The sequence below is a fragment of the Euphorbia lathyris genome, chromosome 4 (genome assembly GCF_963576675.1).
Source record: "Euphorbia lathyris chromosome 4, ddEupLath1.1, whole genome shotgun sequence".
In the NCBI taxonomy this organism is placed as follows: Eukaryota; Viridiplantae; Streptophyta; class Magnoliopsida; order Malpighiales; family Euphorbiaceae; genus Euphorbia; species Euphorbia lathyris.
The window spans coordinates 30,762,889-30,788,059 of record NC_088913.1 but is presented as its reverse complement, the minus strand read 5'-3'; the positions used below and the strand labels follow the sequence as shown (position 1 = coordinate 30,788,059).

General features: G+C 34.5%; 5 protein-coding genes across 9 annotated transcripts; 2 read left to right on the top strand and 3 right to left on the bottom strand.

Moving 5' to 3' along the window:
- Positions 1-13: 13 nt before the first annotated feature.
- On the bottom strand, positions 14-2,321 carry LOC136226545 (ubiquitin C-terminal hydrolase 12-like). Its single transcript, XM_066015098.1, has 5 exons — positions 1,302-2,321; positions 1,092-1,233; positions 825-994; positions 498-746; positions 14-423 (listed from the first exon to the last, which is right to left on the bottom strand). Exons 1-5 carry the CDS (start codon positions 1,345-1,347, stop codon positions 392-394), a joined length of 639 nt encoding a protein of 212 aa, XP_065871170.1. The 5' UTR covers positions 1,348-2,321; the 3' UTR covers positions 14-391.
- LOC136227121 (2-oxoglutarate-dependent dioxygenase 19-like) lies at positions 1,884-3,664 on the top strand. Its single transcript, XM_066015822.1, has 4 exons — positions 1,884-2,153; positions 2,222-2,463; positions 2,785-3,112; positions 3,205-3,664. Exons 1-4 carry the CDS (start codon positions 1,884-1,886, stop codon positions 3,457-3,459), a joined length of 1,095 nt encoding a protein of 364 aa, XP_065871894.1. The 3' UTR covers positions 3,460-3,664.
- A 646-nt stretch (positions 3,665-4,310) lies between these two features.
- Positions 4,311-8,312, bottom strand: LOC136226543 (disease resistance protein RPV1-like). 3 transcript variants are annotated; one of them, XM_066015095.1, is made up of 6 exons: positions 7,733-8,312; positions 6,309-7,401; positions 5,904-6,230; positions 4,737-5,819; positions 4,543-4,628; positions 4,311-4,453 (listed from the first exon to the last, which is right to left on the bottom strand). In XM_066015095.1, the coding sequence occupies exons 1-6, from the start codon at positions 8,194-8,196 to the stop codon at positions 4,444-4,446; spliced, it is 3,063 nt and encodes a 1,020-aa protein (XP_065871167.1). In that variant the 5' UTR covers positions 8,197-8,312; the 3' UTR covers positions 4,311-4,443. The 3 variants fall into 3 exon arrangements, with proteins under 3 accessions (XP_065871167.1, XP_065871169.1, XP_065871168.1); XM_066015097.1 differs by having other exon boundaries at positions 4,326-4,453; positions 4,543-4,612; XM_066015096.1 differs by having other exon boundaries at positions 4,421-4,612.
- An 8,304-nt stretch (positions 8,313-16,616) lies between these two features.
- Positions 16,617-19,393, bottom strand: LOC136226542 (MATH domain and coiled-coil domain-containing protein At3g58410-like). Of its 3 annotated transcripts, XM_066015092.1 has the most exons (7): positions 19,257-19,363; positions 18,072-18,488; positions 17,838-17,979; positions 17,626-17,759; positions 17,303-17,550; positions 17,057-17,211; positions 16,617-16,958 (listed from the first exon to the last, which is right to left on the bottom strand). In XM_066015092.1, the coding sequence occupies exons 5-7, from the start codon at positions 17,509-17,511 to the stop codon at positions 16,807-16,809; spliced, it is 516 nt and encodes a 171-aa protein (XP_065871164.1). In that variant the 5' UTR covers positions 17,512-17,550; positions 17,626-17,759; positions 17,838-17,979; positions 18,072-18,488; positions 19,257-19,363; the 3' UTR covers positions 16,617-16,806. The 3 variants fall into 3 exon arrangements, with proteins under 3 accessions (XP_065871164.1, XP_065871165.1, XP_065871166.1); XM_066015093.1 differs by lacking the exon at positions 18,072-18,488 and having other exon boundaries at positions 17,303-17,759; positions 17,838-18,005; positions 19,257-19,393; XM_066015094.1 differs by lacking the exon at positions 18,072-18,488 and having other exon boundaries at positions 17,303-17,759; positions 19,257-19,367.
- Positions 18,253-19,916, top strand: LOC136227120 (2-oxoglutarate-dependent dioxygenase 19-like; the record flags this gene model as incomplete). Its single annotated transcript, XM_066015821.1, has 4 exons — positions 18,253-18,513; positions 18,582-18,823; positions 19,145-19,472; positions 19,565-19,916. Coding segments are annotated over 4 exons (1,086 nt in total), but the record flags the coding sequence as incomplete, so codon positions are not given.
- Between the last annotated feature and the right edge of the window lie 5,255 nt (positions 19,917-25,171).

The following is a 25,171-nucleotide window of genomic DNA, read 5'->3' as shown; positions in this document are numbered from 1 at the left end:
TCAGCAGATCAAATCTTGAGAAACTGACATGAGTAATATTTTAGCTTCAACAATCAAAGTGTCATGCACTAGGAATCCCTTTGATACATTATGGAGATCATTCAGCAGCATGAAACTTCGATAGCCCCAACTGGTTCCAGACCAATCACTAACTAACTACACACAAGAAACTCAGTTTAATCTTCAAATTTAGATGAAGATGCATAAACATATAAATATTTCGAATACTAATAGAAAATTTAAATTACTTAACCTTTACGCTCTCTATGGATCCCATTTAGCTGATCTTTTACCAACAACTTGTATTCCACATAAACTTTACTTTGAGGAGCAGCAGCTTTAACCGCAGCTAAATTTAAATACAAGGATAAACTACGGTCGACCTTTTCTTCTAACTCTCCTTTAGGTTTAACCGACAATTTCCTGATAATTCCGTTCATTAGATTCCACACAATTTCCATCACCTGATTAATTAAGTTAGAGGATAAATACTTCACTGTAATGCTGTTTATTGTCCAAAGTTGAAAACTTGTCAATCTTCCAAGTAAATGTTCCATTTGGAGGATTCTTCATAAAAGAAAACTCAGTCCCTTTAACTGTACTTTTAATAACATGAACCTCCACACCAAATACGCAGCAATCATCAACCACATATCCATTCTTCGAATCATTCAACTCAGCAAGTGGAAGCAGTTGATCAAAACCATATTCAGTCTTTAAAACATTGTAACGCTTAATTTTCCCATCTGCATAATATTTATTAATTATTAATCAATTAAACCAATCCAATCTAAGTATTATGATTACATATAAATAACACAAACCTTGGATTGTCAAGTAGTTATCTCGAATATGATCATAAACAAAAAAGCTGACAAGCACATTAAGATGGTTAAAACTACAAGTTGCTTTTATATCTGTTGGAGCCAAGTATAGCGAAATGTGACCTTCCCCGTTTCTTTTCCTATTTCCATTAGGATAAAGTACCAGTTTCCTACCAGGTTAATTAAAATATCTAATCAGTAATCAACTGATGTGAGTGAAAAAAGAAAGAATTAATTAGTTTAATAGATAGATATATATATATATACCATTTGTATTGATCAGCTGTAAATTCATCAGATTCGTACTTTCCTTCTCCGGTCTCTTTGAGAATCTCTGACAACTGGGAGAACGATTTGATCTTCAAAATGTAGTTAGCAGGTGGTGTATCTCTCTTTGATCCTTTGATATCTGACTCAACATAAATCTATAAATACAAAACATATTAAAAGGTGTACAGAAATAGAAAATGTCATTACTTGAATTGATGATTGTTGCAGGACTAGACGACTTCTCTGATTCCATTTGCTAAAATCTCAGAAACAAAACCGCCTTAAGCTTCGCAACATCATCACCCGGAAGGTTCCATTTGTACTCTTAGCATCGAGTGATGTTAGTTACAATAGAATCCAATTCCAGTTAGGATTCTATCTTCTCATTTAAATTAGATTTAATTATGTTTATCTTACTTACAATTCTAATACATGTTTAACTCTTGTAAGTAGAAGCATAAAATCTAACTACACACCCATGCATTGCAAAGAGTACGTATCTTAAATTTCCTTACAAACTTAACCCGAATTATACGTGTGACATTGAGCAGAAATAAGGCGAAAAAATAGTCGTATCCACCCCCAAGTAAAACAAAAATAATTTAATTTTAGTAAACAAATTCTAAAACCTATCTAACAGGAAGTCTCTATCCCAATTCAAATTATTATCGCGCCGGGCCCCTCTTGTCCTTGTGGTAATCTGAACTCATTTTCCATCTCTCTCTCCAGATTAATGACAAATTCATGTCCTCCTCTTTTTCTCTTTCCTTATTCATAATCAATTAATCAATGGCTGAAACAAATTCATCACTGCTTCATTGCTCCTCCCATCTATCACCAAAAATTACAACCATAAAATCAATCTCTGAATCTCCTAATCTCTCATCCATCCCCTCTTCATACACCTTCACTCCTAATCCCCATGATCAAGTAATTTTAGACACTCAAGAACCAGTTCCAATCATCGATTACTCTCTTCTCACTTCAGGTAATCCAGATCAACATTCCAAAACCATTCAACAACTTGGCAAAGCCTGCCAAGAATGGGGCTTCTTCATGGTATATATAACTAATTAATTACTAGTTGTTATGTTCAGATTATAAAATGATTGATGAAGTATGTATAGGTGACAAATCATGGAGTCCCAGAGAGGCTAATGAGATCGATGATACAAGTGTGTAGAGGATTCTTTGATCTGGCAGAGGAAGATAAGGAAGAATACAGAGGGAAGCATGTGTTGGATGCAATTAGATGTGGAACAAGTTTTAATTCTTCTGTGGAAAAGGTTTTCTTTTGGAAGGATTTTCTAAAGATTCTTTCTGTCTCTGACTCTGTTTTTCATTCTCCAACTAAGCCTGCTTCCTTCAGGTAAATACTTTTTCATAGAGAATTTTTTAACCAATTAATTTGATTTTCCTCGATACACATGATTAAATCCCTAAACTTTTACAGTTTTAAGCACTAAGCTCGTGATCTTTACATACTGAGTCTGTGAAAATTAAAACTGTAAAAGTTTAGAGACCTACTCTGAAAAACAATAAATGATCCTAAATTTAATTAGTAAAACCATGAAAATTCCTAGACTTAATCTTGTGTTTTGCCAAATGAATGTCAATCACTCCCATGTATCTGTGTATACGGTGTGTTTTTAGTGGTGGAGTGTACCATAGAACTTAATTTTTACAATAGGGAGACAGCATTAGAGTATTCAAAGAAAGTTAGAGAAATAGCAAGGCAAGTCCTAAGAGGAATATCAGAGAGTTTAGAATTGGAAGGAAACTACATAGACAAGAAACTGAACCTGGAAAAGGGAGCACAAGTAATTGCAGCAAACTTCTATCCACCATGTCCACAACCACAACTTGCAATGGGAATGCCACCTCATTCAGATCATGGCCTCTTAACTTTTCTCATACACAATGGAATAAATGGCCTTCAAGTTCAACACAATGGGAAATGGATTGATGTAAATGGCATCCCCAACTCCTTCCTTGTTAATATTGGAGATCATCTTGAGGTCATTCATTCTCAATCTTACCTGCAAAAATATACACATTTCAGCTATCAATGTTACATTTGGCCTAAAATGAACTTTTGTTTTAATGGTAGATATTGAGCAATGGAAAGTATAAGAGTGTGTTGCATAGAGCAATGGTGAACAGTAAAGCAACAAGGATATCCATAGCGACAGTACAAGGGCCATCAATGGAATCAGTGGTTAGTCCAGCAACAGAATTGCTAGATAGAGAAAAGAGAGAAGCAGCTTATATTGGCATCTCATACAAGGAATATCTTCAACTTCAACAAAGCGCTCAGCTTGATGGAAAATCTTTATTGGATACACTCCGAATTTCAGCTGTTTAATTGCATTTGTATTCTTATTTAAAATCGAACTTCCTTCCATTCCTCTCCACTTTAAGAGGAAATGGTAAGTGAATTCCAAGAATAGCTGTAATGAATAATTAAGATTACTGAAACTAAAATAATCATAAGAGTAAAATTAATTAGCCAATAATTAAGATAACTGCAAATGTTTCTGAGTGAGCTTCAATGCACATACAGAAGTTGGGCAATATTATAATTTCATAGTACTTTTTTATAGCTGTTACTTTTACTCCAATTATCATAATCTTTTTATGCTAGCATAAAAAATGAAAGTCAAACCAAAGAAACTGTTATTTTGTATTATTCATAGTACTTCTCCTCTGCAGATTTTTTCTCATCTCAACGCTCACTAACCATTGATAGATAGCAGAAATCATGTTATTGAAGAATGGCTAGAAAGGCATGCCTTGTTGCTACATCCAGAATTTAAGCAACTATACTAAATAAATAGTTGTGGCATTCAGATAATAACTTACCAATAGCAGTTTCCAGCATCCAAAAAGAAAGCAAGTCCATACACGAGTGAAGATGATAAGATCATTTGGTAATTGGTATGAATTGGAATTCACCAGCGAGGATGTGAAAGGGGTTACAAGTCAGACTCTGATTCCAAACTCGAAAGCTCACATATATCTGAGACCTTTTGTTTATGTCATTGAGCCAAAATCAAATAAAGCTCATTGGTTAATATCACCATTGCCGTTCAGTAGGTGAACTCCACACTTCTTTATCATCTTACTGCTGTATCCAACTTCATCTACAATATAGAATTCAAAGGATGCCTTGACGAAACTATATTCAAAGTTCAGCTCAACTACCGAAGACCAAAAGAAAACATGTTCCAATCTGAAACTCATGTTTGAGGCGTCAATTTTATCTTCTGATTTGAAATCAATGGTCTGTCCACACTTGGCCACAAAATTACATTTACATCCGATGAAGCAGAATTTGCGAGAAAGATAATCATTGGGTGCTGTAACAGCACAAAATGCAAGAGAAATGAAGTGAGATGGGTCTGGTGTCAATGAGAATGACAAGTGATATCCGCTGCAATTCTGATACCTCATTCTTTCTGGCACTTCACATCCAACTATATTGAATCCCCTTCCAGAAGTAACTCGCAATTCCTGCCCTGCTTCAAGGAAATCCTTTAACACAAAAATTACCACATTTCAACGAGAGATTGATGTAAAAAGCATACGGTTCTAACGACTATTAACAAGTAATTACAATTAATAATCTGCAGTATGACTTACTTGATCCAATCTAGGTTCATGACTCAACAGCACATAATCAAAAATCATGCTAGATGTACTCTGATCCAAAATCGTGCAATTTGCAGCATCAAATGACATTAAGGAATCAATATTTCCTTGTATGAATGAGATTGATTCCAGAGCTATGCAGTTTCTGACAAATAAATTCTTAAGAGCTGATGGAAGATCCGACAAATATTTAAGTTTCTTACAGTCTCTTAACTCAAGTGTATGTAGCTTATGGAGTTTTTTGACGCCCTCAGGGACAGTCTCTATATCATTTCCACTTAAATATAAGCGAGTCAATGACACTAAAGAGCCAAAACTGTCATTAAGTTTCGATATTCCACAATTCCTAAGATAAAAGATCTTAAGACCGGATAATCCATCTGTGAAATGAGGCAATATTAAACCTTTGCATCCATTGCAATCTAACCATGTAAGCTTTGTCAATTGATTTACAGAGGATGGAAGTTGTCTAATACCACTTTCCTCTGCATAAAACCTTTTTAGAGATCCTAGATCCCCCAGGTTCTCTGGCAACTCCTTGAGATTTCGACACTTGTTTATGGCCAGGGATTGAAGAGACTGGAGATTGCAAATACTATCAGGAAGATTCATCATTCTTGAGCATCCTTCCAGATCAAGTTTTTCAAGACCTCTCAACTCACCAATACTGGTAGGAAGACTCTCCACCATTGTGCATGATTTCAACTCCAACACAGTAAGTCCACAGCAATTCCCAATTGATAAGGGAACTTGTTGAGCCGCAGTTTCATTTAAAACTAAACATTTAATGGTCATCGGAATGTTAGGAAACTCTGTGATTTTTGAGCAACCTTGAAGTGAGAGATAATTTAGTTTTCTGAATTGTAGAAAGCTTGAGAATCTGCAGAGACTCTTGCAATATCCAAGATTGACATCTGTGAGGTTGCTTTCATATTGTTTAGATGAGTAGATCTCAACCAACCTTATGCATCCTTTCAAAGTCAAAATCTCTAGTTTTGGAATTCTTGACAAGTCTGGAATTGCTATTAGCTTCATTGAGTAGCTGAGGTCCATAAATTTCATATTTTCAAGGTACTGCAATGACAAATACAAATTAAGAATACATAAGCACATCCAAAGTTCATCAGTTTAAGAAAAGAGACTATCATTAAAATAGACCTGATGTCCATCAAAGAGCTGTTCAATATGGCTATGAATCAAACGAAGTTCAACAAGATTTTTTGGGCAGAAACTCGATGGCAAATACTTTAATGGGTATTGATACCAGTATAGAAATTTTATCTTGTCTGGTAGAAATTCAAGGCCCCTGGACAGTTTTACTTTGATTTCTCCACAGCTTGGACGGTAGTTTTCTGTAGTGTAGTAATAAGGATTGTACACTTTGAGAAACCTAAGTTTATGCATCCTCATGAAAGCTGTAGAACTTAGTTCGATATGTCCAATTTTTAATATGTCTAGAGATATACCCTCAACAGAAGTTGTAACCTGTTAAACACAAAAGAAACAATCAATGAGCACAATAAGTTAAATAGAATACAGGATATTAGTGCTTGTGTTTGTTACCTCATCCTTTGTCAATAAGTGGAATATATCTTGAGCAATCCATAATCGACTTCGTCTTCCAGGCTCTTTCATGCATTCTTTGCAGACAATATCTCTGCCCATTTGTCTCAGCAAGTCATGCATACCTAGCTCGTTATCTGAAATAGTGATGAGAGACTTATCAAGAAGACGACCGATTCCGATTCTTGCAAAAAACCCATTACTATTTAATATTCTTTCAACAAGTTCTCTATCTTCTGACTTGAAAAAACATGCAAGATCAAGAAAAATTTCCTTTTCATCATCATCCAATTCATCATAACTTATTCTCAGTATGTTTTCAATGTTCTTGTCAGAAATAGCCTCCAATTTTTCCAACTCATCTTCCCATTTTCTCATACTCTTCTCGTATAAGTTGGAACCCAGAACTTTAAGAGCTAATGGAATTCCTTGAGCATAGTTTATTGCCTTTGTTGCCAACTTCACATTAACTTCTGGTGGAGAATTTTGCTTGAAAGCATGCAAACTAAACAGATTCATAGCTTCATGAAACATTAATCTTTTAACTTCATAAATTTTGGCACCTCCATTAATCAAAAGTTGTCTATCTCTGCTTGTCACAATAATCCTACTCCCTGATCCGTAAATTCGACAATCTCCTATTAAATATTCAATTTGCTTCAGATTAGTTACATCATCAAGAACAATGAGAATTTTTTTCCGCCTGGTCAATTGCCTAATGGAAGAGGATACCCCAATGGGCACACCAAAATGAGAAGTTCTTTTCCCACATAATTTGGAAATAATCTCTCGTTGCAAATGTTCTAAGGTATAAGTTTCCAATTTTTCCCGTACATTTGCAATACAACATCGTCCTTCAAATAGTGAGGAGAACTGATCAAACACTCTGCGAGCCAGGGTGGATTTCCCTATTCCACTCATTCCCCAAATTCCTAAAAATAGCACATCCTGTGATTCCATATCCAAGAGTGACTCAATATCTTGGACGCGTGATGCAATTCCAACTAATCCATCATAAGTACAACTAGGAAATGCATGACTTAAGCTGTCCAAAATGCGATTGACAATTTCTTCAATTAGTCCTGTCTCATGCCTGATTACAAACAACCAGTAAATACCACTGAGCGAAAGCTAATAACAAGTAGAAAAGAACACAATTGAGCAATGTTCTCATATTCTATTTTAACATTTTTTTCTTTTGCAACGTTTGAATCACAAAAATCAAGTATTAGTTTAGTATTTAAACTCAAAACTAGGCTGCGTACTACATTCTTCAATCACAAATAAGATCATCATAATATAGAGCGAAAATAAAAACCCAAAAAGTAATGATATAACGAGATTCTTATTCCCTAATGGAGATAAAAAAAATTCTAAATCTTATAGGAAAAAAAGAGATTGTAAATTTGGTTGAACAAAATTACCTGATATTCCATGAAACAAACCCTGGCAGCTCTGCTATTTCCTTGAGAGCCTGGCTCCATGCCTCCACCTTGATTAAGTTATTCTTGAATTCAATTTCATGGTGGGCAAATGCATCTCCAAATTTCCCTTTGAGCTGCTGAATATCAACTGGATCTACTTTATAGAAAATGGGTACCACTGTCTGGCCATTCGCCTTTTTACGATTAACTATCTTTACAAGCTCATCCAAACAACGGGGAGAAGATGCATAATTTACGGACAAAATAACCACTGAAACACGTGATTGTTCAACAGTAGCAGGTGAAAGATCTTCTCCTCCATCAAGGTTTTCGTTCTTTGAAGTAACAATTCGATTTCGACATAAGACATCAAAGAGATGAGTAGCGAAAGCATTACAAGTATCTGCGCCCCTAAAACTGAGGAAGACATCATATTTCCACGACAGAGTTGTAGAAGAAGCCATAGTAGAATGCAGATAGAGCAGATAAGAAATGATTGAACAGAAAATAAAGTTAAAGGATGAGGATGGAATCTTTTTATACGGATTGAAAGATCGAAGAAGAAAAGTATCTTTATAGTTTTCTGCATACTCATCAGGTTTACAGCTCAACTTATAAAGAACAGAGTATCTAAACTTTCAAAGTATCTTTATTGCTTGTGTAAAATATTTTGTTAGCTTCATGAACTTACATAATATAATTAATTAATTATTCGGTTATAGAAAAAAAATGGATTAATACACATATTTGTCTCGAAAAAAACAGATTTGCTCTTAAATCAAATAAACCCACAAAACTATCCCTGAATTTTCCATAAACCTGCAATTATACCCTAATCTGACGGAGCTGCTAAACGACGATGACATCAAACCTTCTTATCTCCAGAAATACTTTAGAAAAGAACAACCAATCACAAATAGGAAAAAATATGCACATTCAATTTCAATTAAAAGCAAGTTAGAAGAACAGATTGGTCAAAATTCATTTTCATAAAAGCTCAATCAACCTAATAAAATGACGTCTAAACCTCCTAATTAATCCAAAAGCAATAGCAATAGAAAACAATAAGAAACCAAATGAATTTTGATTGTCGTCATCCAATTTTTTTGGAGACAAGAAGGTTTGATGTCATCGCCGTTTAGCAGCTCCGTCAGATTAGGGTATAATTGCAGGTTTATGGAAAATTTAGGGATAGTTTTGTGGGTTTATTTGATTTAAGGGTAAATATGTTTTTCTGCGAAAACACAGGGGCAAATATATGTATTAACCCGAAAAAAAATTAAATGCGAAGATATAGTGTAAACATCTTAAAATGTTATTAAATAATTCAATAATAGATTCAAAAGAAAGTTATTACTTGCTCGATTATAAAACATGTTTTCTCTACTATTAGAACGGTATTATTCTGGTCTTGATCATTTTATTTTTTTAAGAGACATATAATATTGTCTTCTTTACCTAACTTACTTTTTTTTACAATCAGGTGAATAGTAAACATAACTTAACTTTGACAATTGATCGCATATCACAACTTCAAATAAAGTCAAACAATGTGAATCTATATGATATTGGTTTTCAAGAACTTAATTACTAGCTTGGGAAGTAGATTCTGAATTTACAAAAACTGAAATTGATAGTGAGAACCAAAACAACAAACTAATTAAACCCAATAAAGTTTTCCATTGGAAAATAGGCTATTGTATATGTAAAATAGCTGATAAATAAAGCGAACTGTTATTTACCGCTCGTAAATTACTTATTCAACTCAAAATACACAAACCTCTCAAATACTCTCAAACTTTTTTTGGATTTTCAAAAACCCGACCTAAAATTTCATGACACCAAAACACGGGATAGGAAAAGGCTTAATGGGCATTTCAGTAAGTTTTTTTTCTTAGATTTTGTTCGAAAACACGAGTTTCGCCTCCGAAATCGAAGGCGGAATTCGGAAAATTAGAGGTAAACGGGTGCGCCACCCGTTCCGGGCCTGGACGGAACGCATGAACTACGCGTTCCGACTAGGGCCAGAACGATATCGCCACCCGTTCCCGCCTTAGGTGGCGGGCGATGCACCCGTTCGCCCCTTAGGTGGAACGGGATTCCCACCCGTTCCACCTAAGGGGGAGCCACGGGAGCGCACCTGTTCGGTCGTATGGCCAACTGGTGCGCCACACCCGTTCTACCCTAGGTCTAGCTTGAGGTATCAGGTAGAGGTGCCATCTGTGATGGCGCATGATTGTTGGTACTCGTTTCCCGAGGCGGCTGTGCTGATATTATCTCGGTTCACTCCAGCATGGACTTCTCTATATTTTGTTAGCTTCTTGAACTTACGTAATATAATTTATTAATCATTCGGTTATAGAAAAAAACTTAAATGCAAAGATATAGTGCAAACATCTTAAAATGTTATTAAATAATTCAATAATAGATTCAAAAGAAAGTTATTACTTGCCCGACTATAAAACATGTTTTCTCTACTATTAGAACGATATTATTCTGGTCTTGATCGTTTTATTTTTTTAAGAGACATATAATATTGTCTTCTTTACCTAACTTACTTTTTTTTTTTACAATCAGGTGAATCGTAAACATAACTTAACTTTGACAATTGATCGCATAGCACAAAATTTAACTTCAAATAAGGTCAAACAATGTGAATCTATATGATATTGTTTTTCAAGAACTTAATTACTAGCTTGGGAAGTAGATTCTGAATTTACAAAAACTGAAATTGATAGTGAGAACCAAAACAACAAACTAATTAAACCCAATAAAGTTTTCCATTGGAAAACAGGCTATTGTATATGTAAAATAGCTGATAAATAAAGCGAACTTTTATTTACCGCTCGTAAATTACTTATTCAACTCAAAATACACAAACCTCACAAATACTCTCAAACTTTTTTTGGATTTTCAAAAACCCGACCTAAAATTTCATGGCACCAAAACACGGGATAGAAAAAGGCTTAATGGGCATTTCAGTAAGTTTTTTTTCTTAGATTTTATTCGAAAACACGAGTTTCGCCTCCGAAATCGAAGGCGGAATTCGGAAAATTAGAGGTAAACGGGTGCGCCACCCGTTCCGGGCCTGGACGGAACGCATGAACTACGCGTTCCGACCAGGGCCAGAACGATATCGCCACCCGTTCCCGCCTTAGGTGGCGGGCGGTGCACCCGTTTGCCCCTTAGGTGGAACGGGATTCCCACCCGTTCCACCTAAGGGGGAGCCACGGGAGCGCACTTGTTCGATCGTATGGCCAACTGGTGCGCCACACCCGTTCTACCCTAGGTCTAGCTTGAGGTATCAGGTAGAGGTGACATCTGTGATGACGCATGATTGTTGGTACTCGTTTCCCGAGGCGGTTGTGCTGATATTATCTCGGTTCACTCCAGCATGGACTTCATCGATCTATGAAGATCAGTACATGCATTGGTACATATGTCATTCACATCCTCGTCTACTTCCGGAGATTACTACACCCGCACCAACTGTTCATACTCGATCGAACACTGAGATTGTAAGTGATTTTGGTTTTAACCTAGTGATTTACAAATATGAAATGATATTTACTGAAATATGAAATGATATTTATTAAGTCTTTGTTTTTTCTTTTGTCAATGGGTTAGTCGTTTATCTAACTAGGGTGAAGGTGCGTTGGATGTGCTGAAAGGGCATGATGAGGAAGATGCGACAGAGTGGAGACAGTCGTTGGAGCAGATTATGGTTGTTTGGCATTTGGCCAAGTGATTTGTGACTGTATTTTAGTTTTTTTTATATTTGTACGGATTATATTTTACACTTTTGACTTCATATCATAACTTATTTATGAAACTCAAACAGTATCATTGCAAAACATTACAGAACTCAAACAGTATCAACCTATAACATAACTAAACATAATTGTAACGTAACTGAATCATTCCAGAACGTAACAGAACTCAAAAACTATCAACCTATAACATAACTGAACATAATTGTAATGTAACTGAATCATTCCAGAACCTTACAGAACTCAAACATTATCAACCTATAACATAACTGTAACATAACTGAATCATTCCAGAATGTTGCAGAACTCAAACAGTATCAACCTGTAACATAACTATAACGTAACTGAATCATTCTAGAACATTACAGAACTCAAACAGTGTCAACTTGTAACATAACTAAACATAACTATAGCATAATAGTAACTGAATCATTGCAGAACATTTCTAAACTCAAATAGTATCAACCTATAACATAACTGTAATGTAACTGAATCATTCCAGAACTCAAACAGTATCAACCTGTAATATAACTGAACATAACTATAACATAACAGTAACTGAATCATTGTAGAACATTATAGAACTCAAACAGTATCAACCTGTAACATAAATGTAACATAACTGAATCATTCTAGAATGTTACAGAACTCAAACAGTATCAACTTGTAACATAACTGTAATATAATAGTAACTGAATCATTGCAGAATATTACAGAACTCAAACAGTATCAACCTATAACAGAACTGTAACGTAAGTGAATTATTCTAGAGTGTTACAGAAGTCAAACAATATCAACCTGTAACATAACTATAACATAATAGTAACTGAATCATTGGAGAACATTACAAAACTCAAATAATATCAACCTGTAACATAACTGTAACGTAACTGAATCATTCCAAAATGTTACAAAACTCAAACAGTATCAACCTGTAACATAACTGAACATAACTGTAACGTAACTGAACATAACTGTAACAGTAACTGAATCAATGCAGAATATTACAAAACTAAATAACAATACATAAAGTCTACAAAATACATAAAGCCTATAAAATACACAATAACAATACAACTAAGTGCCCCTAATGTTTACCAATCTGTTCCACTGTGCTCTCTGAACATCATAGAAGCGCTCCCACCCTTCAACACTTCGATCACGATACTCAAACCACCATAACAGTATAGGGGGTACAGGAAAATTAGTAGCTAAATTTAAACGGATATAGTGTGGGTAGTTAGTCCCTAAATAAGCTATACATATCTCTCGTTTTGGTCTTGTAGCAGTGGCGGCGGCATACAATGGTAAGACAGTACCATAAAATATCAATGTCTGCCCACCACTAAAACCGAAAAACATGGCAGCAACATTATATAATGTAGCAATCGGATACAAGTCGTCCCAAACGAGCATCCAATAGTCTCGGGTACAACCTGCACCGTCCCAATTAATCCTACCAATTGATGAATCAACCAGGTCAACATATACATTTTCAAACAGGAAATGGTTAGCAATTATTTCATTTCTAATGCTACGCCTAACTGCATGCCAAGATTCTTCGCTACCAAAAATATAGGTTGCAACGACACGGAACCCACAATCGCCATCACCAACGACGTCAAAATATGATTCGACGTATGGCTTAATTATGCCGACTATTTTATCAGAATATGCAAAATCACAAACGTCAAACGTATTTCCATCTGCAGTGAGTGAAATAAGATATTGTAAAGCTCGCAGGACCTATTTTGGTTGTAAATGAACTAGATATTGCAAAACATTTATAGAAATGGGTTTATCTAATAATCATTACCTGTTGAGGCAACATTATGGATCGATGATGAAGAGTTTCTTCTACCACTTCTACCATGACTCATAGATGAACTAAAAGAACGAGCACGTCCACGACCAGTGTCATTGTACTCCCACGCACTCGGCATATGTTTTGTTGATTTACTCCCCTTAGGTCGTCCTCACACATGAATTTTTACATCTGGTTTTGTATAGTGCGCTTGATCCGGGTGCAGTTGATCATGGATCAGTAATGAAATATTTCGCATAAAGGTTGTGTCGCCTTTAAAGACCTGGCCAGCTAAGTATTGAAAGTATCTTTGATCCTCCATTTGATCATTACATCCTATATTTTCATCAGTGCCACCACAATTAATTAAAAATGTTTTTCTAGAACATATGAACACTCTCAATACTGATCGGGTTGTTAAGCTCATAGCTTGTTTGAGCTCGCATGCACATGGGATCTGATAAAAGGTTCTCAATACACAATCGCAATGCGCGTTCACTTTATAACTCAAACCTCTCAGGAGATCTAACTCATCGCTAAGCAACTGCATACAGTGGTGGGAGATATTAATGACCAGGTAGTGGGAATCTGGAGTACATGACTCCTTTATGAAGCCTTGACTGCTCAAGCATGTACCTGATAAGAAGATAAACATACTATCAGTTATAAAATATATTCATAAATGCAAATTACTTAATCGCAGTAGAACAAATTGCAAATGCTAATACCTGATATTAGTTGTTTGAGATTCTATTTGCTTGTGAACCTTCTGCCATACCGTATCGAGGGAGCCAGTGGTGCTATTTAGCCATTACTTTAGACTCGCATGTTCGCTCTCCACTGTACAAGAAGTTGTGTTACCAAAATGTAGGAAATCCTTCGTCCAAGCAACAATGAACTTCTCCTTATACACCAACCACGTCTCCTCAACATACGAGATAACATTGTGGTACCTAGACATCACATCCCTCATCTTGCTCAAATTTATCTCATACTCAGCAATGGTTAAGGATTTTATTGTTGTTCTCCATCTTCCATTCTTGAATTTCGCGACATGTATCTTATCTCCCATAAGTCTGTAGACCCGATCTTCTACATCTTTATTTATATGCCAAGTGCATAGCAAGTGTGCTAAATGTGGAAGAACCTCTTGGATCGGCTTCAACAACCCCAACTCCCTATCACTAACAATAACAGTCGGGTTAAGATCAAACCCCATCAAAATCCTTAGCCTCTGTAGGACCCAATGATAGCTCCCTTTAGTCTCATCTTTAATTATGGCATACGTGATCTTAAAGTTTTTATTGCATGGCGTCATCCCAACAATTTCAATAAATGACATTTTGTACGTTGAATCAATGTCAATATACCAGTAGTAGGTCCTGAATATATCCACTGATTCTGGATGTGCCATAAACACATGCGTTATCACGCCAGAATCAGGATCAGCCTGGTTATATTAACATACATGTTCTCGACAGCAATATGGTAGAATTGATTAGCCAGGTCTCTACCTTCGAACCCATCCTTCCTCAATTTATCCTTATAATTGTATACGTGTTTAATTATTGGGTTGTCTGCTAGATGCTTTTCTTTAACTGCTGCTAAAATAGCACAGGGCTTTGCTTGAGCCGAACTCGTATCATGCACAATTATTTTAGATGCAGTACTAATTAAGTTCGCTCATCTGCCGACTTCCCTCTGCATACACACGTAATGTATGATTCTACATACAAGTTGAGCTAGACTTAGTCTATATACCCCAACCAGAAAGGTCTGCATGTTGATAGACGTCAATCTGAAATTTACATTAAAACGCTTTAGTTTTACTTTTTCTTATTAAAGTCTCTTCAGAAGTTCTCAGAACTCCTTTATAGCGTTCACCCCGTGAACATCTCAACAGCTTCTGCTTTCTCCCATGTTTTTGCAAAGATATTATTAGCTCAAACCTATTCTGAATAGCTACCTGTTTTCCCCAATCAACAGCATCTTGACACGAAGGGAAAACGGTGTCTATTAAGAAACGGGAACTGTAATCAATGCCGTCGGGATACCAATCTTCTAGCGGTTCCTGAATATACCAAAAATGCATAACAGTTGTTAATATAGTCTGAAAAAATTCAAAAAACTACGTTTGAATGTGTTTCGGTCATATTTTAAGGGAAACGGGCAGGCCGCCTGTTTCACCCCAGGCCGGAACGGACAGCGCACGCTGCCTGTCCCACGGGTGGAACGGGAGTCGCACAGCATGCGCCACCCGTTCAGGACAAATCCATCTAATGTTTTTTTTAATTTACGGATTTCGGAATTTTTTTTAATTGTAGGATCGTAATATTACATCGTGTTCGAAATCGTCTACTTTTGGAATGCTCGATTCTATTTTCGTAACATTCGAATTTTTTGCTCGGGAGAGAAAGGGAGATAAAGGATTTTGAGTTTTTGGATACAAATAATGAAAAAGGCGAAATGTAAAAGAGGAGGCAGTAATAAGTAATTTAGGGGGCGGTGAATAACAAAACTCTAAATAAAACACTAGAAATTATAATGCTAAACAAAGTGGATAAACTAAGTCCATCGATCAAATTCGATACCACCCATGAATGTCTTTTATTTAACTATTATTTATTTATTATGGTGAAATTGGGGTGGAGTGACAATGATTGTGATTTTGCTTCATACCAGATGATGAAAGTTCATATAGAGTTCTATTATGTCTTTAACTTTCTCTCTCTCATCTCGACCATCATTACTTAAATCCTTTTTAATATAACCAACATTTTCTTGTCCACCACTTTGTATCTCAAATAATGCGATTTGCAGAAATATTAGAAGGATAATTATGTTCCTCTATAAAAGTCTTACCATGATAATAACTTCTATCATAGTTTACAATTAATTTTGCATTACACCGTGTTCGAATATTCATGTAGTCTCTTTCTTCAACTTCAAATCCACATCCCGTCCCATGTGATCTGAACTCATGACCTTTCTGGTTACATGTAAGCTTTCAACTACCAATAATAAGAATTAATTAATATTTAATTTACTAATTTAGTACAATAGTGTTGAATCTAGATTAGGATAGGAATTTTTAATATTTAATTTAGCAATTGCCTAAAATCAAGTGAATAGAGATTAGAACAGCCTTATTTACAGTAATTAATTAATTAGAACATTAATTTTATTTCTTGTTTAATTAAAAAAATTCTAAAAACATAAGATTATAAGAAGGATTATGTAAGTTATCGACATGTGAACGGAATTGTTTGCAAATAAGCTAATCCCACTGTTTATTTTGTGCTCTTCTCTATATTAAAGGCAGAAGTAGAAAAGAACAAGAAGTTAAATAGAAAATCAATTCCTAAGACATTAATCAAAAAGCCAACTAGCATTACACCAAAAAGCACCAATTGCTGCATATTTTCAGCAGATAAAAAAACGTATATAGGTCCACAAAAAACATGACTCATCCAAAAGAAAATGTAAATTGCTGCATAGTTTCAGCAGATCAAATCTTGAGAAACTGACATGAGAAGTATTTTAGCTTCAACAATCAACGTGTCATCCACTAGGAATCCCTTTGATACATCATAGAGATCATTCAGCAGTATGAAATTTCGACAGCCCCAACCGGTTACAAACCAACCACTAGCTGCACACACAAGAAACTCAGTTTAATCTCCAAATTTAGATGAAGATGCATAAACCTATAAATATTTCGAATACTAATAGAAAATTTTAATTACTTACATTTACGCTCTCTATGGATCCCATTTAGCTGATCTTTTACCAACAACTTGTATTCCACATAAACTTTACTTCGAGGAGCCGCAGCTAAATTTAAATACAAGGATAAACTAAGGTCCTTTTCTTCTGAATCTCCTTTAGGATTAACTGACAATTTCCTGATAATTCCGTTCATTAGATTCCACAAAATGTCCATCACTTGATTAATTAAGTTAGAGGCTAAAAAGAAGTAGTATATTGGATACAAACCATTTACATCCACCAGCACTAAATACTTCACTGTAATAAAGTTTATTGTCCAATGTTGAAAACTTGTCAACCTTCCAAGTAAAGGTTCCATTTGGAGGCTTCTTTATAAAAGAAAACTCATTAGCTTTAACTGTATTTTTAATAACAAGAACCTCCGCACCAAAAACGCACATTGAACTTGGCAAGGGGAAGCAGTTGATCAAAACCATGTTTAGTCCTTAAAACATAGAAACGCTTAGTTTTCCCATCTGCATAACATTAATTAACTAATTAAATAAATAAAACCAAGATAACCGTTAAGATTACATTTAAATAAAACCAACCTTGGATTGTTAAGTACTTATCTCGAATATGGTCATAAACGAAAAAACTGAGAAGCAAATTGACATGGCATCCACTGGAAACATGACCTTCCCCATTTGCTTTCAAATTTCCATTAGGTTATAGAACCAGTTTCCTAACAGCAACAGCAGGTTAAAAAATCTCAGTAAATAACTCACAACAAGAAAGGATCATTGGTTGATCTGATATATACCATTTGTAGTCTCCAGCTTCAAATTCATCAGATTCGTACAGTCCATCTGCAGTCTCTACGACAATCTCGGACAACTGGGAGAACGATTTGATCTTCAACATGTAGTGAGCAGGTGGTGCATCTCTCCTTGATCGTTTGATTTCTGAGTCAACAGCGCATAACAAATTTCTATAAACAGAAAACAAATTTACTAATCAGATTAAAATGTGTAGAGGATAGATATGATTTCAGTACTTGTTTTGATCATTCTTGCAGCAGTAGTCGAGTTCTTTGATTCCATTTACTATTACTACTTTGTAACAACACGGATACAATCCCCTGTAGCTCAACTGGAATGTTCCATTTATACCAAAGAAAAGTAATTTTATCACTGTTTCTCTCTTTCCTTGTTCATAATCAATTAATCATGCCTTAAATAACTTCATCACTGCTTCACTCCTCCTCCCATCTACCACCAAAAATTAGAAGCATAAAATCAATATCTGAATCTCCTAATCTCTCCTCCATCCCCTCTTTATACACCTTCACTCCTAATCCCCATGATCAAGTAATTCCAGACACTCAAGAACCAGTTCCAATCATCGATTACTCTCTTCTCACTTCAGGTAATCCAGATCAACGTTCCAAAACCATTCAACAACTTGGCAAAGCCTGCCAAGAATGGGGCTTCTTCATGGTATATATAACTAATTAATTACTAGTTGTTATATTCAGATTATAAAATGATTGATGAAGTATGTATAGGTGACAAATCATGGAGTCCCAGAGAGGCTAATGAGATCGATGATACAAGTGTGTAGAGGATTCTTTGATCTGGCAGAGGAAGATAAGGAAGAATACAGAGGGAAGCATGTGTTGGATGCAATTAGATGTGGAACAAGTTTTAATTCTTCTGTGGAAAAGGTTTTCTTTTGGAAGGATTTTCTAAAGATTCTTTCTGTCTCTGACTCTGTTTTTCATTCTCCAACTAAGCCTGCTTCCTTCAGGTAAATACTTTTTCATAGAGAATTTTTTAACCAATTAATTTGATTTTCCTCGATACACATGATTAAATCCCTAAACTTTTACAGTTTTAAGCACTAAGCTCGTGATCTTTACATACTGAGTCTGTGAAAATTAAAACTGTAAAAGTTTAGAGACCTAATCTGAAAAACAATAAATGATCCTAAATTTAATTCGTAAAACCATGAAAATTCCTAGACTTAATCTTGTGTTTTGCCAAATGAATGTCAATCACTCCCATGTATCTGTGTATGCGGTGTGTTTTTAGTGGTGGAGTGTACCATAGAACTTAATTTTTACAATAGGGAGACAGCCTTAGAGTATTCAAAGGAAGTTAGAGAAGTAGCAAGGCAAGTCCTAAGTGGAATATCAGAGAGTTTAGAATTGGAAGGAAACTACATAGACAAGGAATTGAACCTGGAAAGGGGAGCACAAGTAATTGCAGCAAACTTCTATCCACCATGTCCACAACCACAACTTGCAATGGGAATGCCACCTCATTCAGATCATGGCCTCTTAACTTTTCTCATACACAATGGAATAAATGGCCTTCAAGTTCAACACAATGGGAAATGGATTGATGTAAATGGCATCCCCAACTCCTTCCTTGTTAATATTGGAGATCATCTTGAGGTCATTCATTCTCAATCTTACCTGCAAAAATATACACATTTCAGCTATCAATGTTACATTTGGCCTAAAATGAACTTTTGTTTTAATGGTAGATATTGAGCAATGGAAAGTATAAGAGTGTGTTGCATAGAGCAATGGTGAACAGTAAAGCAACAAGGATATCCATAGCGACAGTACAAGGGCCATCAATGGAGTCAGTGGTTAGTCCAGCAACAGAATTGCTAGATAGAGAAAAGAGAGAAGCAGCTTATATTGGCATCTCATACAAGGAATATCTTCAACTTCAACAAAGCGCTCAGCTTGATGGAAAATCTTTATTGGATACACTCCGAATTTCAGCTGTTTAATTGCATTTGTATTCTTATTTAAAATCGAACTTCCTTCCATTCCTCTCCACTTTAAGAGGAAATGGTAAGTGAATTCCAAGAATATCTGTAATGAATAATTAAGATTACTGAAACTAAAATAATCATAAGAGTAAAATTAATTAGCCAATAATTAAGATAACTGCAAATGTTTCTGAGTGAGCTTCAATGCACATACAGAAGTTGGGCGGGAAAAAATCTTCTGTCCCGAATTCCCTGTCTCCCATTCAATTTTTGACACAGGGAATTCGGAACAGAAGATTTTTTTCCTGGTTGGGCAATATTATAATTTCATAGTACTTTTTTATAGCTGTTACTTTTACTCCAATTATCATAATCTTTTTATGCTAGCATAAAAAATGAAAGTCAAACCAAAGCAACTGTTATTTTGTATTATTCATAGTACTTTTCCTCTGCAGATTTTTTCTCATCTCAACGCTCACTAACCATTGATAGAAAGGCATGCCTTGTTGCTACATCCAGAATTTAAGCAACTATACTAAATAAATAGTTGTGGCATTCAGATAATAACTTACCAATAGCAGTTTCCAGCATCCAAAAAGAAAGCAAGTCCATACATGAGTGAAGAAGATAAGATCATTTGGTAATTGGTATGAATTGGAATTCACCAGCATGTCAGAGTCTGATTCCAAACTCGAAAGCTCACATATATCTGAGACCTTTCGTTTATGTCATTGAGCCAAAATCAAATAAAGCTCATTGGTTAACACCATTGCCGCTCAGTAGGTGAACTCCACACTTCTTTATCATCTTACTGCTGTATCCAACTTCATCTACAATATAGAATTCAAAGGATGCCTTGACGAAACTATATTCAAAGTTCAGCTCAACTACCGAAGACCAAAAGAAAACATGTTCCAATCTGAAACTCATGTTTGAGGCGTCAATTTTATCTTCTGATTTGAAATCAATGGTCTGTCCACACTTAGCCACAAAATTACATTTACATCCGATGAAGCAGAATTTGCGAGAAAGATAATCATTGGGTGCTGTAACAGCACAAAATGCAAGAGAAATGAAGTGAGATGGGTCTGGTGTCAATGAGAATGACAAGTGATATCCGCTGCAATTCTGATACCTCATTCTTTCTGGCACTTCACATCCAACTATATTGAATCCTCTTCCAGAAGTAACTCGCAATTACTAGGTTAGGTTAAGACTAATTAGTTGCCTGATCTATATTATATTATAAAAAGGGAAAATTACTACTATGCCCTCATTTATATATTAAGACTTGTATGAAGTATCCATTTGATGGTAGATATTAGTATTTTCTGTATGGGTTTGTTCTGTTATTTCTTTATTCTCTTCCATTGATTAAAGCTTGAATATGTCTGTAACTTTCAGTGATTATTTATTTTTGAATTTCTATTGTCTCTTCTTGCTCTCTACGTTTTTCTTCTAATCTTTTTACTTCATCTTCTAAGTCGAAAACTCTTTTCTGTAATTTTATCTTTTCAATACGCTTAGCGTCTAAAGCGCCTTGTGCTAATTCTAATTGTCTATCTTTTAATTCTATAATTTGTAATGCTCTTCTACAACTTATAATATGATGATTAATATCCTGATTATAAATTAATGGTTTTTCAGCAATAATCCTAAGACTTTCAACTGATATATCTATATTTTTCGATCCATTCTGTACTCGAATTTATGACTAATTTTATGTTTTCTTTTTGCAGGTCTTTGATTTCTTTATATTGTTTTTCGATTTTTAGTTGAAGGTATTCGGCTTCGGTGCTTACGTCTACATTGGATGGTTTAGCATCATTGTCTTTGAGTTTGCTGTTTTTTAGCGGTTCATATTTGTATTTTTCCTTTTCAATAATTTCTTGGGCGTGATTTTTAAGAAATGTTATTACACTATGTTCTTGTTCTGCCATTAGATTAGAATTGTCCTTTTTTGTGTAAATCGGTTAACAGATCTAAGGTTTTTGCTTCGTCTCCAAGCATCTATGGGTATTATTTCTGGAGTTTTAGTTTGTGTTATAGTAATGTTTAGATTTTCTCCTGAGGTAATGCTACAGCTTTCTTCTATGGGTCTTTTTCTTTTTTCTATATTAGCTACTAACATGTTTAATTTTTTCAAAATTATCTTAAACGTTGGTATTTCCGATGTATTCCACAGTTTTGTTAATTCATGTGTTATCATTTCTTAGATTTGAATATGGTTTTCTTGTATTAAACTAAGAGTATTCTTTAATTGTTCTTTTGCTACAATCTCTATCCATATTTGGTCCAATTTTTGGTTAGGATCACTCATCTTTGTAGATTCTTTTTATCCATCCGTCTTCAAGTTTGATCCATTCTTTCTTAGGTGGTTCTAATAAAGAGTTTAATTGTTTGATTTCACATTCTAGTCTCTGTTGTTTAGATTCAATTTCTAAATATTTTATTTGAGATTCTATGATTGTCTCTGCCATAATAGTTTTTATTATTTGTAATTTTTTCTCTTTTTTATCAAGTTGTTGTCGTATGTTCATATTTTATTTATATACCGTATTTTGTTTTGGTCCTCTATCGTAATTCCTTCATTATTTATCTTATATTTTATTTTATTTAAAAAGTCGTATCCTAATAATAGTGCATATGTACTATCATATTCTGTTACTCCTACAATTATCTCATATTCTAGATCTTGAATTTTAAATCTAATTCTTATGCTTTTAGTTATGATTATTTCTCTAGTACTATTTGGACAGTTATAAGTTTGTGGTTCGATTAGTTCACATTTATTCTCATTTATTTGGCTAATATGTACTAAACTTTTGGTTCCTGTATTAATTTCAGCTATACAGTCAGTTGCTCGTAGCTCATTAAATAATATTACTTTTATTCGTAACTTATCTTCATAATATGTATGTAATAAATCTAATGTTCTCGGTTGTCTTATTATTTCTTTCTTAAAACTTAACCTTCCTCCTTTTATCCTAGGTAATAATTTCTGGATTGGTTGTAGTTTTCTAGAATTAAAATCTATACATATTTCGTCTGGTATTGTTATGATGGAATTTTCCTTATGTTCTAGTGGTTCTAATATTTCCTGATATAATTTTGGTACTAATATATCCCTATCATTTTGTTTTCTGATATGATGATTACCTGTAAGGGCATATATTATTTTTGTTTCTATACTAATTACTTTACTTCCTGGGGGCATTCTTATTCCTTCTAATTTATAATAGAGTGTTAAAGCTAGATCTTTATGTTTATCTTCTAATGAGATACTAAAATCTGGTTGAATTGTGAATTTAAGTTTCTGATAAATTAAGTTTCCTCTTACTACTGCTATTAAGGCATCTTGGATATTATCTAATATTCTATCATCTAATACATATATTTGAATAGGAGTATCGATATTTTTCTGAAAATATGCTTTTATAGTGAATTCTATTCCTCCAAAGTAAATATTCCTATATTTCTTTGCTTCTTTATGTGATAATTTGGATAATTCTCTTTTTATTACGTCATTTGTTATTAAATTTATCCTTGCTCTACCATTTATAGTAGTTGTATCTATAATATTCTCATGCTTTTGAACAATATATCGTATATTTTTATTTCTCTCAAACCATTTTGTTTTAAATATCTTATTTACAGATAGCTCTTCAGTTTCATCTTGTATTTTCTGATAAATATCTGGTTTAAAACTTAAAGTTTGAGTTATACCACCTTCATAAGAAAGAAGTCCAACAATTTCTAGGAATAATAAATTATGCATCAGATTATATAAAAGACTTACCAAAATTACGACAACCCTTGCAAGAGCTAATTTAGAAACATAAAGTATTTGAATGGACGACAACTCATACTGATACTATAAGAAAAATAAAAGAAGCAGTAAAAGTTCTCCCAAAATTAAGACTACCTAAAGATAATGATCAATTAGAATTATATACAGATGCTAGTGATATCGGGTGGGGAGCAGTACTCATCGCATATAGAAAAGAAGATATAGACAAAGAAACTCCTTTAATATGTGGCTATAGATCAGGAACTTGGAAACCCTCAGAGAAAAATTATCATATCAATGAAAAAGAATTACTAGCTGTTAAAAATGGAATTAAAGGATTTAGGTATCATTTGTTACCCATAGAATTTATCATAAGAACAGATAATACACAAGTAGGAGCATTTATTTATGTTCTTGTGTGCAGGATCGCTCTTTATGACCCTAAAAGGGGTAGGAAGACACACGGACATTGAAGGAAACATTTTTAAATGAAATTTAACATCCATAATATATTAAAGCTTTACATTTAACTAAGTATAACAAATTAATTTAATTAGAACAAGAGTTATAGAGAAACTCCAGTATACCTTTCAAAGCAATCCTCAGTGGAGACTTCTAAACTCTGCCTGACACCTGTTCTTCATCATCATGGGTTAGGGCTATGTTCCAGCATCTCTACACACCTCTTGGAGTCGTCTGAAGGATAACTATTGTTGTTGTATAACTCTGAATCTTTTCAAACTAATATGCTATACGGACGTTAAACGTAAATATTTAACAACTATGAATGTTAAAAGGGGGAGTTTAGAAAGCCATGGAAGGAGAGAAAGAAAGAGTTTATTACTCAAAGCAAGTTATATCTCATACATCATATGTATTCTCCTTATATAGGTAGAAGATCAAAGGTGAAATTACCAAAAAAGAGATTACATCATTACAAAAGTTAAAAGTACAAACTTTTAGGTTACACGTGTCGAATGCTTCTTATTTTGCTCTTCCACCTCAAGCTTTACATCTTGCCACTAATCTCTAATGTTTCCACCTCATGCTTCTTCTTTGGACACATGTCTCTTCATATCTTCATGTCTTGCCACGTGTTGATCTTATTGCCACCTTTTCTTTAGGTATTGACACCTCGTTCTTATATTTCTTATTTTTCTTATCCATTTTTATCTCATTTTCTAAACAAATGGATCCTCCTCTTTTCCTGGATGGGCTTCTTCTTTGGGACTTATGGAGTCAATATTCATGGGCTCAGGTCTTATGGGCTCAATTCTAATTAAACATGATTTTCTTGGGCCATATATAGATTCATAATGGGCCAATGTATCTGAACTATGTTTATATTTCTTATCCATCAATTTCGTATGCATTTCTATCAAAATTTGTTGACGCGTTTCATCACCCATTTCTATTAAATAGTTGATAGTTATCATTTCTTCAACTTCTCCATGATTCGATCTGGCTAATATAGCCACCTTTTTATTTCTAATATAGTCTTCGAGTCTACATTTGATCGTATGGATTCCATGTGCTCGTTTTTCTCCTAACCAAGATTTAAAATTTTCTAATTTGCATGG

What these genes read in the sequence shown, in the direction of transcription:
- LOC136226545 (XM_066015098.1), bottom strand. Translation starts at nt 1,347, where the DNA reads ATGGAATCAGAGAAGTCGTCTAGTCCTGCAACAATCATCAATTCAA. An exon ending in ACAGCTGATCAATACAAATG is followed by an intron (nt 995 to 1,091) that starts GTATATATATAT and finishes TTAACCTGGTAG; the next exon opens with GAAACTGGTACTTTATCCTA. An exon ending in GGACAATAAACAGCATTACA is followed by an intron (nt 424 to 497) that starts GTGAAGTATTTA and finishes CGGAATTATCAG; the next exon opens with GAAATTGTCGGTTAAACCTA.
- LOC136227121 (XM_066015822.1), top strand. Translation starts at nt 1,884, where the DNA reads ATGGCTGAAACAAATTCATCACTGCTTCATTGCTCCTCCCATCTATCA. An exon ending in ACTAAGCCTGCTTCCTTCAG is followed by an intron (nt 2,464 to 2,784) that starts GTAAATACTTTT and finishes TTTTTACAATAG; the next exon opens with GGAGACAGCATTAGAGTATT. An exon ending in ATATTGGAGATCATCTTGAG is followed by an intron (nt 3,113 to 3,204) that starts GTCATTCATTCT and finishes TTTTAATGGTAG; the next exon opens with ATATTGAGCAATGGAAAGTA.
- LOC136226543 (XM_066015095.1), bottom strand. Translation starts at nt 8,196, where the DNA reads ATGGCTTCTTCTACAACTCTGTCGTGGAAATATGATGTCTTCCTCAGT. An exon ending in TTTGTTTCATGGAATATCAG is followed by an intron (nt 7,402 to 7,732) that starts GTAATTTTGTTC and finishes GTTTGTAATCAG; the next exon opens with GCATGAGACAGGACTAATTG. An exon ending in ATGAACCTAGATTGGATCAA is followed by an intron (nt 4,629 to 4,736) that starts GTAAGTCATACT and finishes TTTGTGTTAAAG; the next exon opens with GATTTCCTTGAAGCAGGGCA.
- LOC136226542 (XM_066015093.1), bottom strand. Translation starts at nt 17,511, where the DNA reads ATGGTTTTGATCAACTGCTTCCCCTTGCCAAGTTCAATGTGCGTTTTT. An exon ending in AGTGCTGGTGGATGTAAATG is followed by an intron (nt 17,212 to 17,302) that starts GTTTGTATCCAA and finishes CGGAATTATCAG; the next exon opens with GAAATTGTCAGTTAATCCTA. An exon ending in GATCCATAGAGAGCGTAAAT is followed by an intron (nt 16,959 to 17,056) that starts GTAAGTAATTAA and finishes TTGTGTGTGCAG; the next exon opens with CTAGTGGTTGGTTTGTAACC.